The sequence below is a fragment of the Lineus longissimus genome, chromosome 5, assembly GCF_910592395.1.
Source record: "Lineus longissimus chromosome 5, tnLinLong1.2, whole genome shotgun sequence".
NCBI lineage: Eukaryota > Metazoa > Nemertea > Pilidiophora > Heteronemertea > Lineidae > Lineus > Lineus longissimus.
The window spans coordinates 18,399,151-18,415,452 of NC_088312.1; the positions used below are offsets into that span (position 1 = coordinate 18,399,151).

The 16,302-nt window shown below is 40.2% G+C and overlaps 1 protein-coding gene across 21 annotated transcripts in view; it reads left to right on the plus strand.

Moving 5' to 3' along the window:
* LOC135487393 (androglobin-like) overlaps positions 1-16,302 on the plus strand; it is a 122,504-nt gene that overhangs the window by 41,203 nt on the left and 64,999 nt on the right. For all 21 annotated transcript variants that reach the window (XM_064770997.1, XM_064771007.1, XM_064770993.1 and 18 more), the window contains 2 exons: positions 2,188-2,286; positions 7,433-7,510. In XM_064770997.1, the coding sequence (XP_064627067.1) occupies positions 2,188-2,286; positions 7,433-7,510 (177 nt within the window). The remainder of the gene's footprint in view (positions 1-2,187; positions 2,287-7,432; positions 7,511-16,302) is intronic.

The window sequence follows — 16,302 nt, forward strand, 5'->3', positions numbered from 1 at the left end:
GTGGATTGATACTCCAAAACACTCGCTAGCATTAATTATGCACAAAATGCTGCGCTACTTTCAGGATTTGTCGCACTTGAGCATGTCTCGTGGTTTAGCGCATGATGATCGTTAGCTCTTCATCTTTTTATCCTATCTCGAGTAGCTTTATACACCACTAAGAGTGGCTGATACCCTCTTCTCCGAGTCTTACAATCGGAGATAAAACCACTGATACCTTGTTCACAGAATCTTTCGGTCGGGGTGGTAATTTTGCAAAGATCTTGTCATGCTTGGGGATGGGGACACTTATGAGTGTGATGGCTCTTTTTACAAAATTACAAGTCTTGTGGTTTAGTGCATAATTATCATGTCATCTTTTTATCCTATCTCAAGTAGTTTTATCCACCACTAAGAAGAGTGACTTAGATACCCTCCTCGCTATTTACTATCAAAGATTCCACCATCTTGTCATGAGTCGGGAGGACATTGTGGTTGTTTTTGTCCAAAAAATTAAACGTTTTGTGGTCTAGTGCATAATGATCATCAGCTCTTCATCTTTGTATCCTATCTCAGGGAGTTTTATCTACCACTAGGAAGAGTGACTTAGATACCCTCCTCGATATTTACAATCAAAGATTCCACTATCTTGTCATGTGTCGGGAGAACTCAATGGTTGTTTTTGTCCAAAAGTCATAGGTCTTGTATTATGTAACCTGTTTAGTGCATGATGATCATCTCATCTTCATCGTTTTATCCTCTCTAACATGTCCGATGTAGTTTTATCCACCACTAAGAGTGACTTAGAATCCCTCCCCACTGTCTTACAATCAGAGACTCCTACACCTTATTCATGGATGAAATCCTCAGATTTCGTCTCCAAATCCAACTCATTGGTACTTTAACATTTTCTCATGCACTCATTCAATATCATTGATACATTATTCTAATCACACATGTCACACGGACAGCTGCATATAAGACTTTCGACTTATAATTTGCAAAAGGACAAGATGAGATAAGAAAGATGATGTCTTATGGTGCCTTTGAGTGTTTGGAAATCATCGATAAAGTGACCATCCTTATTCTTTACAAATTCAGCTTTATTTTTCACTGCACGAAGACAAAGGACATAAATTCCTCGTTAATGAGGAGCATAAGCTCGTTAGCGTGCCTGATCCTTATCAAATATTTACCCTCGACCCTACGCTGATCTCAGGTTCGTTGTCGCGCGCCAACCACGGGTGGGGTCCCTGTCACAACGCGCGAACCACAATCGGCCTCTGATCACTTTGTTGATTTTAATTACCAATTTTTCCCCCGAAGGCCATGGTGGGTTCCTGTTCCAAGAGAGATGCCCGTGGTAAAACCATTATTGCTAGAAGTGGATAAATTTGCCGTTCATTTGCATAGCGTATTGTTGAATTTCGGCGGCGTTTCATTCGACGAGTGCAGAGTCGCGTGGCCTACTCGTAAACGAAAATAGTCATCTTGTAAATTTTGGGTTGCTTTGTCCGGTAACCAATGACAAGCTATGCGATCTCATGAACCTGACTGGGAGACAGAAGGGGGGTCGTTTGCCGGCCCAGGGGTCCTTTTATGCCTTGGAAACGGTCTTAGGAAACTGTTGATCTAAGGGCTAATGATATGACGAGGCACGTTCGTGATCCTAAGGGTGACCTCGTTTCTAATTTGAAAGACTGGCCCTTTTCCATTTTGATAGTCTCCTAAGATTCATGTTAGTACATGGATTAACTCCCTTACAGTGTAATAATCTTTTGTCTCATTGCTTATTATTAGAATTAGATTCTAATCATTTCAATAGCGGTTTACATATGTACTTCCATGAATCTTACTTTTAGCTGACATTGTTTGTGGTGAATGACGAGATGAGGGACCACTTGCTCTGTCAACGTTTCTTAGGGGCAAAAGTTTCTAAACGCTAGTATTTTACATGTTGTGAATGCAATTCATTTCGCCAGAATCAGAAAGTACTTCACCAAAAATGAGCCATTTGTAGAAAAATGCTGACAATTCTTCTCGTGAAATGGATTAAATCAGTTTGGCAAAATGATATCAGCCAACAATTCAGTTTTTCAGATTCGGTAAGGGTTTGTAACTTTTAAACTTCACTTCAGTGACAGATACAATATCTCGGCCTTCAAGCTTGTGCAATTATGGTCTGCTACTTTTGTTGTATTTTTTCAGGTGCAGCATTTCTTTGAGGACCCAGACGGGAAGGTGATTGTACCGAATAGTTTGAAAGTGACACACTGGAAGAGGCCACAGGACTTTATTTTGGAAAAGGTGGGTACATACTCCAGCTGACGAATTTGTTTAGATCCTCTTCTTTCATACCTACATGTAGTCGCCATGTTCTGCTGTCTGTTTCTCGAAATGTTTTTTGTCTTGGAAATTTCGGTTGGCAGGTTTGGGCCAACCTGCTGTGATACAGTCGTTTAGCCTTACTTTGTGGTAGCATGGTCAATTTGAGAATAAACAATTTCTAAGAAGTACAATCCCTTCAAAAATGGAGAAGATTTAATGAAATCATAAAGCTAATTTTTACGATCCATTGTTGAAATGAAGACCCATTGTTCATTTGAAGATGATCTGATCCGATGATGAGATGAGCTTAAAAAATGTCATCAAAGATATCGTGATATCAAAGATTTAATTCAATTCTGTAAGCTTTTAACTTTTTAAATAGTTTACCAGGGTATACCTTACAGAAAATCATTAGCGTTGTCCGTAATTGACTTAATGCCATTTTACTCATAATCTTTGCGAAAAAATTCACAATTTTTCAATGATCCTGAGACAGTCCACAGTTTATGATCTTTTGATGATTTGTTGCAAACTCTGAAATTGTTTATATTTGTAAATTTTCATATTTCAATTCAGTAAAAAATAATCTTCATATCTTTAAAACCCGGATTTGACATTTGAAAGTTGGGAAAGCTGACAACATCTTAGCCTACCGTATTTTGCTGCGTATAAGGCGCAGCTTTTTGACCCAAGAAAGCCCTCAAATCGGGGGGTGCGCGTTATACGAAGGTGCGTGTTATCTATGGCCTAGACCTAGGAAGCCACCGAATGATCACAAGATTTTTTCCATCAACTCATTTCTTTTGACGGCTTTTTTGGCTCGCAACCAAGTCGGCGCATTTTATATTTTTGCACGAAAGAAAAATCGGGAATATCGATGCACTTTGCATAGTTCACCGATGCTAACTCGCCTGTTCTGTACGCAATACATATTAGTATCCTAATTATCATTTCAGTTACTTCTATAAATGTTTTTGAGGGTCCTTAGCGGCAATATTCAGAGCGTAGATGCGAGATAAATCCAAATCGATAAATCAGCTGATCGTGTGCCACCATGATTTTTAAAGCCTCGCTTTGATGTTAAAACATCAAAGCGAGGCTTTTACGAAGGAAAGATAGGCAGGGGGCATCTCAGAAGTACTGCGTGTTATACGTAGGTGCGCCTTATGTCTGGATTTTGTCTACGGACTCAATGGGTGCGCTTTATACCCCGGTGCGTTTTATACGCAGCAAAATACGGTACATGAAATTATATGTTGCTTTATCTTTTGTATCACTTCTCATTGTTATACCTCCCAATTTGCATAAAAAGATCATAAATCTTCGAATCTTAAACATGTCGTTAACCTTTACTTACATGTAGTAACTCTATGCTGCTGATGAAGTTACCACGGTAACAAATCCAAACAATAAAATTCACGTCGAGGAAATGACGAGATACGCTGTACACCTGAGCAAATCTCGATTCCTGAGCAAATATTATTCGAGTCTAATTAAGTGGAATAACTTGCCTCGACGTAATTTTACAAGATGACAATAATATCCGCCATAATGCTTCAAATATGGTTATAAATTTATCATTTCGCTGGAGTACACGTCATCGAATTATCCCTTTGAATCTATAAAACGTCATTTCTTATAAATCTTGCCTCGTTATTGCGATTAATAACGGACTTAGCCACGAGGACGTGGATACTTCCAGTCCTCATTTCCTTTCCGTGGCTGATGGAATATTTCTCGGTACCGTTCGAGCTGTGATTAAGGCTTAGCGTAATTAACCCGTCGCCGGAGAAAGCCGCTGGGTCTCGACTGATTGGAGGAAATCTGGTGGCCCAGGGGAGGACAAAGAATGACTGATTATTTTTGAATTGTATGACGGGTTGTTCGTCCCGACAGTTATTTCCTATGCAGAATTTAGGAGTTACATCAAAAACTCATTACATAATTGTATAGCTAAAGTATCCCGCAAATGAGTGATTTTTGTTGCGGTGACATTTATTGCTGTGATGGAGGAATAAAAACCAGTAAAAATGGCAGGGTTCAATATTGATTGCATGTATGTACCTTTAGAGACCCTCAATTGTATCCCTATCTCATGCCTACAGTTCCCCTTTAAGTCCACCCTGAAGAAGATATAAAACTTGAGCTCCCAAATCTTCTGTGAATTTACATCAACACTACGATATTCAACCGGTGAAAAAGAAAATCACAGCCATAAAGTTTTAATTGATCTTTGTGAATTTTCATCACCCAGTCACAAGCTGTGATCCAATTCTGCAAATATAAATACGAATGGAGTTGTAATTCATAAAACTTGAGCTTCCAAATCTTCTGTGAATTTACATCAACACTACGATATTCAACCAGTGAAAAAGAAATTCGCAGCCATAAAGTATTAATTAATCTTTGTGAATTTTCATCACCCAGTCACAAGCTGTGCTCCAATTCTGCAAATATTAATACAAATGGAGTTGTAATTCATTTCAAGCTCCGATGTCTAAAATGAATGGGACGCAGTCATCTGGACCAGCGCACTTTATCGTCGGAGTTGACATGCAGGCGAACAATGAAACTCCACATCGCAGAATAGCAGCCAATCAAACAAATCGACCAAAGACAATAGAGGGAATCGAAGCTAATAAAATGTCTATTAGTTTAGGGCTACCTTGAGAGAAATAAGATGGAATTAGCCGACTCAATACAACCTCAAGCTTTATGGAGCTGTTGAGTGCTAAACCGCACAATTTTTAACCCTTGTGATTAACTTTTTGAGGGTTCGTGGGGAAACTTTTTGAAACAAATCTGAGATGCCCATGAGCCTGAATTTTAGTTTTGTTGTGCCCAAAGTAATGAAAAACGTTAATTCCTATGGAACCTCTCTTAGCGGACACCCCTATATTAAGGACACCCTCTCAATTATGAACACGAATTTTGGTCCCAAATTGGTTGTTTCCGTTTAATTTGACGTCTCCAATCTGAATCAGGACACCTCTCTATTAAGGACAGCACTGGCCAGTCCCGAAGGTTTCCTAAATAGAGAGGTTCTACTGTAGTTAATAATAGTTGAATAATTCATCATTCAGTAAACATAAGTAGTGTGACATTAGCGAGGTGAAGTTCAATGCCAACTGATTTTTAGCTAAAACAAATAAGCACCCGCTAGAAGTTTTTCAGGACACAAACTCAAAAACCATTCAGGGTATCAGTTATCTCAAAAACATTGATGCAGTGCATATTTGTTATGGCTGAAAAACCCTAAAACTATATGCTCAAAACTCTTTATTTTTAAGAGCGCTGGGCAGGTGGAAAATCGTTGTGTGCATGATGATCTGTATCTTAATCTTGTTAAAATTTATAAAAAATGATTTGGTTTTCTTGAATGAGACCTGATCTCTGTTGTCAATTTCATCTTGCTGAGTACACACGTATCTGTACAGTTTCGTCTCCACTCAAAAAAATGACTTTATCATAATCTGATTCATAATTACAGCGATTAACAATCGACAATTGGAAAGATTTGACGGATTTCAAATCAGGTGACAATTCCCAGGCGTTTTAATTAGATTTGTCAACGGCATTATCCAGAAGTGCAGATAATCCGGATGTAATCTGTCAGTTGTGGTGACCAGATTGCTAGAGGACATCGTTAAATACGTCAACATCTGCTACTGCAAGCCAGTTATTAATCATCAAAATCCACCCTGTTGACTTCCTATTTTTATTATAGCGTCCTCACTCAGAACGCGACCGTCCCGATTCAGGTCCACTGGGGAATCAAATAATCCAAATATTAAGCCAACACATATGCTAGGGCGGACAATAGGGTTGATAAATTAAATTTCAGAATGGTAAGGGTAATGCCCAGTTTATTACGTTCATGGGGACTTCATTAACATTTCATTCTTAAGACCCCTTGGGGACCTGTCCACCGGCACCTGACGATGTGATGTCATCTTGTCGTCTGCTAATTGGACGTATTGGTGCGATCAGGGAGTTAATCTCATTAAACATTGGGCGTCTGCCCGCTAAAAGTTTTCTCTTGTTAACTTGATTGAGAACATTTCATCTTCAGATTTGAAATGAGAGGAGTGAAATCTTGCATTTCCCAGACATGCCAGATGTTTGATTGAAGTCTCTGCAAAGGACCTCAATATCATCTGGACTTTCATTGCGACTGGGAGGCAATATGTTTTTGGATGTTCCGCACCAAAATTGACTCTAATCATTATCAAAATATTGAAAATTTGTGGGTGTGTTAATTCACAGAGTTATTAATGGTGAGGGCGTTTTTCTGCTCTGATGTAGAATACCCAGGGGGTCTTCTTTGGCACTTTTTGTCCTGCTCAGTTTGGCAGGGGTGTGAAAGGGGTCATTGCCATTTTCAGCCGGACAGAAAGACACTGATATTAATTGATGGCAGAGAGGTAAATTCAGCTGATTGTTGAACTTCTGGTTGATGTCATACTATAAAAGAGACTGCCTCATCAGATGCTCAGGAGAAGCATGTAAGGCAATTTCATAGCAGGGCTGTTGACACCAAAAGCAAAAAGTGTAAGACCTTCATTACTCTGTTGCCACAAACCTAAGTGAGCTGGATTTTCTAAAAAGTTTTACTTTTTGTTTTTGAACTCCATGAGTTAAAAACCAGTCTTGTCTAAAGACACTATCTTGAAAAAAATACTTGAGGTTTACACATTTTGACTTCTTTTGTTAAAGGTTTCGAGCCAATCAAGATTCGACCTGTCACCTGGAATGAAATGTCCTAATGAATCAATTGATTAAACGGACAGCTCCTCATTTGTTAATTCATCAGAATTATGAAAAAATATCTGGGACAAGTTGCAAATGAAGTTGTTGGCAGTAGCCTTTGGGTCTGATCTTCCTGAAATCTTTTTACCAGTAAACCCAGGAACTCTGGCGGAAATGCATGTTCAATTTTTTTTAAACAGCTTGGGGCTATGAAATTGAAACATATCAGCCATAACGATCGAAGGTCTGGCAAAGCAATTGTGGGACTGAAATCATGATTTAAGTTTAGGACAGGATGGGATATGGGGTATTGGCTAACCCAGATGACTTGTATCTTGTAGCATGATTTCATTTAATGAAATTCTCTCTTCTTTAGGTTCCAACAGTTGTAGACCCAGATGGCATGAACGGGTTTGATTTACTCTCTGCCAATGAACACATCCATGACAGCGAGGTAAGAGCATTTTAGCCTTCGTCTTCTTTCACGGTATTTTGGAAGTCTTGAAAGGGCACACACTTTAAGACCTGGAGTGTCACAGGAATTGGATGATATCTTGTTTACAAAGTTCCATTTTGTCCAAAGAAAAACCGAACACTATGACATTGGACATGAACAACATTAGTACCGAGTAGTCTAATTTCCAAGTGAATTCGAGAAAAATTTTCTTGGCATTCTTTCTGGAACGCCCTGTTGTTTGAATCAATTTGATGCTAAATGTCTTCGAAAATGCTGTTACAATTCTCTTTTTAAAAATACAATGTGCTCTTCTTTGTTTCAATCAAGGTTTGAAATCCAGCTCATCAGATTTATGATTACACAATTCTTAAAATTAAAAACTATTCAAATTAAAAATTAAAAATCTGTAAGCTGTTGAATTATCTGATGGTTGATTCGACCAGGGGTATCGAGCCGAAGGCATTATTGGAAAAAAAAATTGACATGGTGTAATTATGGTCACGGGGTAATGACGTGAACAGCTCATGGTTGAATCGGCTTAATCAATTCAAGCGTACGCATCAACTTCTGTACCATCATTCATCAAATGGCATCTTTTGATAGCGTTATTTTACGACCGCCCAACGGAAGTTCGAACGGATGCAACTTGCTCATCCATTGATACTTGTCGGGATGACTTTCGTTTGATGCAAAGTTGTCAAGCAAAAGCAGACGAAATTTTCCACAATTTGCCTGATGCTGCATTTAAGCCATAATCCTCTCCTTATAGAAGGGGATACTGTGTTTTTTTTTAGAACGTGGACCGGTGCAATTATGCAAGATGCCATCTGCAAAACACCGCTGGGCACCTGATACGATTGTGTGCACGCACCCTCGCCCTTTCTCATTGGATCAGAACACTTTTTCATCAGTGAGATTCCCGCTAAACTCCATTTATTGCGGAGCATGTCTTGGTAATTCTGATATTGTACGTAATTGTTCCATTTGTCCTGACGAGTAATAAAGTCCAAGGAGGTCCTGCAAATTGCCCTAAGGTTCAATTAACCATTTAGCTTGGGTTTTCCAAGGACTGATATTACTGACGCTCCTTGGTCACGCAGTTGATAAAGATCTGTGTTTTACAACGATTTGATGCGGAAGTCAGGGGAGGTTGTACGGAAGTCAGGGGAGGGGGTACGGCGGATACTGAGTCATGTTTTTTTACCTGGTCAGGACATTGGAAACAAGAATAATTTACTTCATTCCCGTTCAACGACTATTGGTGCATGGTGCTCTGATGCTCTGTTGGGGAAAAAAGGCTGTACTCGTCGACAAAATTAAGGTTTTTTTTACTTTGACCAACACAAATGTGCACCCGGTAGAGGTTTTTGCTGGGAAGGAAGACCCTTAGAAGATTTTCCAAATCTCAAAAACCTATTTCTGTTATTCCCAAAAATCATCTTAGGAGTGCTTATTTGTGTTGGCTGAAGAATATTTGAAGGTTTTTCAAAGCTCTCAAACAAAAACCTTTTACTTCTAAGGGTTCGGCTTAAGGTCAGTACCAAATCCAATTTTGGAGAAACATCCAAACTTCCAGCTGCAGCCAGTGTAGACCACAAAATGATATTGGTCCTGATGTTCTTCCAACACCACGAAGTGACTGCATGCACCCTTTGAATTTGCCATTTTCCTTTCAAATACCTCATTTCTGTATAGTATTGTAGGGTTAACCCACTTGGCTTTGTACCGCCCAAACCGCCCCGCCTTACAGTGTGCTATACCGCCAAAAACCGCCTGCCTCTCCTGCGCCATCTAAAGACCAGGTTAGAAATGCTGAATTAACCATAATACGTCTGGGGCCTAAAGGGTTAACTTGAGAAATACACTATATTTTGCATCACACAGGTACTCAACACATCAGTAATGTTCGAGAAGTGTAATCATCGCTCAATGCACGATCCTGATGAATAAATAATAAAACAATCAATTTCGAGACACAATGGGTAAAAAGGATCGAAATGCAATATTGCTAATGAAATCGGGCCGACCAGAGGCGCATATATCAATCTTTAATGAGCCACAGCATATGGAGTAAAAGTTGGCAATTCTTTGTGTCCGGTTCACTGAGTGTGAACGTGCATTGTTGCGACTTCTCAAAACCAGCTGTAAATCAATGTACCGGTTTTGATTTCCTACGCAAATTTGCGCATATGGTATTGTATTATTACCAGATTTATGGTATAATCCGTGGATTATGAGTGATGAGGTAGGCACAAGATTTGAGCAGATGGACGAAGAGACGATTTTTATAGCCCTGGACATGAAATTAATGACGTCTATTGTTTCATTCACGCTGAGAGCTTGGCAAATGTTGGAAGCCTTATTCGATAATGACCTGTAGTGTTTTATGCGAGGTTGTAATAGCCCACTCCAGGCTTCTAAGCTTTTTATGACAATTAGTGGACGTTGATGAGATTGTTCTCTAAATATCCAAAGTAGGGGTTATGCCAATGGGATATTGTTGCCGGGCAGGTTTCCACTTGTAGCCATTAAAGAAGTATGCCGTTGGTAATTATTTGTGGTCCAGGAAAATAGAAATGCAGTTATACACAATACTGTAGTGTAGCTCACATGGCATTGTTGAAATTTTTTCGAGTACATATTTACACAATTGGAAGTTTTCAAATTCAATTGCAAATTTCCATGTTTAATAAATGGTGTACGCCTTTAAGTAATTAGATCTTCCACACTGCAGATCTGGTAACTTTGTGAGTTGAACCATCATGGCATCCTGCAAAGTGACTAATAAAGTGCGCAACAGACAAGAAAGTTTTATTGCAGCCAATGTTGCATGCGACAAAAATCATCAATCCATGTTCATTGCCACCTGGGACTATAATCATTTATCACTGCAATATGCCGTAAACAACAAACTGGTTTCATTTTATCGCATATCGGAGTGTCACCTACAGGCAAGCAATATTTTTATTGCTCATTGCTGCTGTGAAAATCCTGTCTGTACCCTTAACTCACTGTGACTTAACTGCTGTTGTATGAGAACCATACGCTGAGTGCCTGTGAAAACTGTCCCTGCGCCAACAATGTCCATGAATGTATTCACGAAAAATGTTAATAATCCGTGGTCCATACAAGCTGAGTTTAATCAGCCACCTTGGATGTGACTCGCAGATTCCATCTCTAAATCGGATCATGAATGTACCCCTATGAAGCCCTGATGGATTATGGTTATATTTATATCAGCTAATATTGCTGTAAATCACCCGCGCGCCAACTGTGTGAGGTAAGTAGCACGTACAAGTAACGAACACTTCCTTTTGTCTCGTTCATTAGAGCTCACCTGTCAGCGCTGCGATTATCTGCCGCTGATTCATGCCGAGTGCACTGATTGTTATACCACTGTGTGGCATCGAGATGATAAAACTTTGCTGCTTCGTCGACAAACTTATGACTATTGCGTTTTTTTGATCAAAATTTATTAGAAGATGACAACGTTTCTGAAAAACGGACTCAAAAAAGTCTTCTTCACATGGTTTGATGAGCGTTGCTAATTTCATGTTTAACAATGGAATTACAAGTGATTAGGTATTTGCTGTTCTGCTCAGATGAATTGTGTGCGAATTGTAAATTTTTACACGATTTCTTTTGTTTGAGATGATAATTATATGGTGTATAGTGACGAAGCAGTTTCTGACTTCAAAATTCAAACAGTTCATCTTCAGTCATCAATTCGAGTTGGTAGAAAGCAATTAATTGAGCTGCAAAAGTCAGGAGTGCAGTTACCATCATGTGCCAGCAAACCACAACTGCTAAACTGATGGGCTAACGTAACCTGAAGAGAGGAAATCCACTTTAACATTCACCATGGTCGTTGAAGGGTACGTGATGCTCTCGTTGCCTCCTACCAACAATAGACCAAGGAGCCTGAAATGGTTAAAACTAATGAAATCTGGGTCATATGGTTGTTATCCCCTCAAGGACATAACCCACTGTGGGCGTGGATACCCCTAGTAGATCTTCAACATCAATGACTTGGGAACAATCTGTGATCGTCTGCTCGAACAGGATCAAAGGCTACCCTGATGTTAACAAGCATGGTGTCTTCTATCGATCCCCAGTTAGTCTGCTCCAGTCACACCTGAGCCACTGCTTCAAGACTTTCACGTCAGAGTTGAATTTTTTCAGGTCAAATTTTGAAACGTCGACTCCTGTCAAATGTGCCTCAGTTCAGCTGACTTAACACTCGGTTCATTTTCCAGTTGGCAGCTCAGGCTGATTTTGTGCACATTCATGCTGGTTTTTCAGGGCCCATAAATTGGAAATCAACCTTTGATTGTATAGACCATTTGAGCCTTGTGGGTGGGAAAATTAACATGTTGAAGAGAAATTTAAATTTATGTCCCCCTCTCAGATCAGAGTCCATTGTGATATTGGCATCCTAACCCTTTGACAATGTTTGACCTGTTTTGCATTAGAATTTCAGATGGAGGGCTGCAATGTTACTTATTAAAGAGATCTTATCCCAGCAGTCTGGTTGTGAATTTTCTCAAAGGACTGATATGGTAGCTGATCGACATATTTTGAAGGGCTGATAAATACGGGTATCATTTTCACAGCCACTACTTTAGTGATATTGCTATGGCGAGAAGAGAACAATAAGTTCAATGACTTCGGAAGTTCATACCTCTGCTGATCAGTAAGGATTCCTACCTGCAAACTCTCAGTTAGTACACCAACCCTCTTGGCTATCCTTGATGCAGGGCTTTTGACACTGATGAGACTTGACAGAGAAGGTGAAAACACAGCCCCCAGATTCCACCTTTCCGCGAACACACCCTGACCCATATCAATAGAAATTAAAACGCTTTACTCAACACTAACGGTATCAGATGAGTTAATCACGACTATTATCTGGCTGTGGCCATTCGATTAGTTCAATCTTTCCTTGTTACACTTCAGAAGAGAAAAACAAATCAGCCTTACAGACAAAGCATGTCCAGTACGATACCTCATGGTAAAAAATGCAGCCACTTTTAAGCTAATAATTCGAATGGCTTTCCTGATCATCCATTTTGACATGAGAAAAAAAACGTATCTTGCACAACTTGGCTAAAATCCACTGATGTGGCAATCACATCTTTTGTGTTCGGCAGCAGGGCAGGTGTAATCTAATCGTCATTTCATGGCTATTTAGTCAATAATGCACATCCCTACAAGTTACTGCTGTTGAGCCAGCAACATCGCCGCTAATACCCGCGTCACTCCGCAAATCTTCCGCATGGCTGTCGTTAGTAAATGGCGTATTTCACACAAGATTTGATTCATCCCCATGCCCTGTTGGTGACTGTATCACCATGATCGGTGACGAGTTTTGAGTGGTGCTATTACAGCTCATGGATAGATTGTAAATGGGTGACTGTTCAGAAGGCCTACCCTGTGATGCCTCTAGTCCGACTCACTGCACCGAACATGTCTTCACAACCACAGAAGCTTTGACTTATCCTGATGTGCTATGTGTATTCCAAAGAAACCCAGTGGTTAATTTCCGCAGAATTTTGCATATGTGACCCATCACAGCAAAATGAGGCCAGGCGCATGTTGCACCGAAGATAAGCTCTATAAATGACACCAGGAGATAATGGACGAAATCACTTTACTCAAATTTCACAAAAGTCTGACAACATCGAAATGAACAACCAGTCAATCTCTACCTGCCAAGCTAAGAGTGACATGCGCCTGGTTTTGCTGTGACGGGTCACATATGATGTCCAAGGTTCCCAGTCATCTTCCAGGCAACAATACTCGGTAAGTTGGAAAGCCTGCCCTGAATGCACAACATTAAGATGAGATTCTCTGTCAGTTGGGGTACTGATTCTCCTGGGTGTGTCAGTTTACCATCTTTACAGCCTCCGTCAGCCAGTTTTTCTGGCCGCATCATTGTTTGACGAAGTTGTGTAGAAAAGTTGTTCATGGGAAATCGATGAGTTGTCTCTTCTAAGACACAAATAATTACTTGCCTATCTTTTGACGACTTTCCTTCCACTTTGTGCAACTAATGATCGACTTTTTGGACCAGAAGCCTGAATAATGATTCGACGGTTGCAATTTGCACGTTTAGGTACGAGAATCCCAATAATCAATTTGGCATCTTTTCTTACCAATTATCGATTTGTTTAAAGGCTCTACAATTACTGCAACACATTGTGAATAAGTCATGTCCGTGCTGACGGCGATCGATCTTCTTTGCTCGCTTCGATGACCACTGATGATGAGCTGGTTGCATCTCGCTAACTTCGGGGACGGAAACTTAAGAAATAGCGCTCAATGCTGCTTTGCTACTTGCAGCGCAAATTGAATGCTTTTCCTAATTGGGAGGATTTTTTATGCGGGGCTATGAGGCTTGAGTGCATCTATACCAACCTTGCCCATTCTCTGGCTGATCAACTGAGAACATTGGTCAATACTTTTTCTATAGATGATAATCTCCTCGAAACTGGCATGGATTCTGCATTTGGCTCCGAGTCTGATTTGGAATATCCTGACTTGGTCAAAATCAGATCTACGGAAGTAGGCCTACTGCAACTTTAAGAATAGTATCCTTGGAAAGTGAATCAGAAGAGACAACGAAAGTAATCATTTGATGTTTGATGAATGTTCTGGTACTATAAATGGTCGATACGCCATGGGTCCCCGGGGTCAATTGGCTAAAGAGGACCACGAAAATAGCTCAATTCCTCCTTCAAGGCTAATGACCATTGCCGATGTTCAAGATAATGACGTTTCATTAAACTAAATTGTCCTAACAGGATCAAATTGATGGTGTCTTGGATTCCTTGGCCGCCCCTAAGTTGGGCGGCAGTGGTACCGCACCCTGTCTCGTCAGAGGTTTAGAGGGACTAACGAGATCAATTTTCCACCAACTGTGACAGATGATACTGGTATTTTGATCATTCTGATGTTCTGTTAACAAGGGTCGCAGTCACTGCATAATAGGCGAAATATAGTTAATTAGCAACAAGGGACAGTCAATTAGCAACAAGGGATTAAGATAGTATTTCATTAAGGGTTTGTTGGCATTGTTAACATCAACCATTGTTTAATCTTCTTGGTTGCAAGTGGAACTGATGCTGCACTATAAACAAAGGTTGCAGACCAATCTTTGTGGAAACTGGTTAAATTAGCATCATTGGACAAAGATAATATTCCGATGGAAAGGGGCTAAAGGGCATTTGTTTGGCATCATCAGGCTTAAAAATTACTAGAGACCCATTTGTTGCTAACTTGCAAACTATGAACCATCAATGGGACACCATTCCCCCATCAGAAACGCATCGGCAGCAACATTTCCCAGCAACGCCCCTCGTTAATTAGAGCCCTCACCAAGGTTAATTAGGATAATTGAATGTGCTGATGACTCGGGGTGTCAGGTTATGTTACTGAGGGAGTTACGTAACATCACAAATGCTATTGTTGATGATGTTGTCTATTGTGGTTGGATCGATGAGGGGTCCGGTCCACGCGAAGTCTCTTCTAGAATTTCATGTCAAAAGTTCATATTGTGATCACATTTGACGAAGGAATTCTGATGTAATGATCAGCAACTGAAGGAGGGAGGATTCTGCCAGCATTCATGCTTGAGAAATGTAAGTGGTGCTCATTTAATTTTTTCATAATGATAACCATCCTTTTGTCGCATCAATGGAGTGATTGATATCTGGTGTCTTTCCAAAGGACGAGGACGGTTTTGTGCTTCAACACATGTAGGGCCTAAAAAAAGGGTTTAAAGGGTAACTCGTGTCAAATTTCACCATATAATGTTTTAGCTGTTTTTGACAAATGACTACGTCACTTTCTCATAAATCGGTAAGGTTTTCGAATCGAAATGCACATTTTCTAGGAATTGATGGTTAAATCCCGCCCGGACGGCTCGCTTCGATGCCGTTTTCGTTGATGACGTCACAACATGAACATTTTCGCGGTCGCGGTGGTTTAAATTCAGCGATTTTATAATAAATCTAATCAAAAATGGAAAATTTGAGCTTTACATTTGTGATCAACAATTAAAAACGGACGTATTTCCGCAAAGTTGTAAATCACATCATAGTATCACTTTAAAGTCCTTAAACTGGCTCATTCAAAAGGAACCATCAATTGCTGAGGTTGTTTCAGGGGTCGATGGGTAGCACATATTTCACTGGTCATACCCGGCATAAGGGTTTGGCCAGGGGAAACAAAAATGCCTTCTCAACTTTCAGAGATATTCTCTCCGTAAGCTGATGCCCCTCACATGGTGTTACATAGTCTGAGGCGGCATGAGAGTCCAGAAGTTTAGGATCAAAGTTTCATGTCTTTTAGCCTGGGCCCTGGCTACTAGAAAATCCCCATTAAAGATCACTGTTGGGCCAGATGCAACCATATCAGGAGGAAAATTGATCCCATTAGTTTCCTAGTATCATAATTATTACAATGTTGGTTGTGGGCACAATTACGGATCAGACACAAATTGGGAGGAGGGAAATCAATCTGGCAGCGTCAAACACGGACGCGGTGGTTAGCGGCCATTACACCTGGTGTCGGTGAGAAAACCAATTTGGGCGTAAGGGTGTCAGGAAGGATGTTTGATGATACATGTATCAAAGATGGTGGATATTATGACCTTAGATACCTCCTGGGCATAACATGTTTCCTGTTAGTACCCCTCCCCTCTCCAGAGCCCTAATTTAGAAAGGTACTTCAGGTCCTGTTTGGTCTGCTTGCGAGGTATATTGATGTGGTTGGAAAGTTGAAGAAAT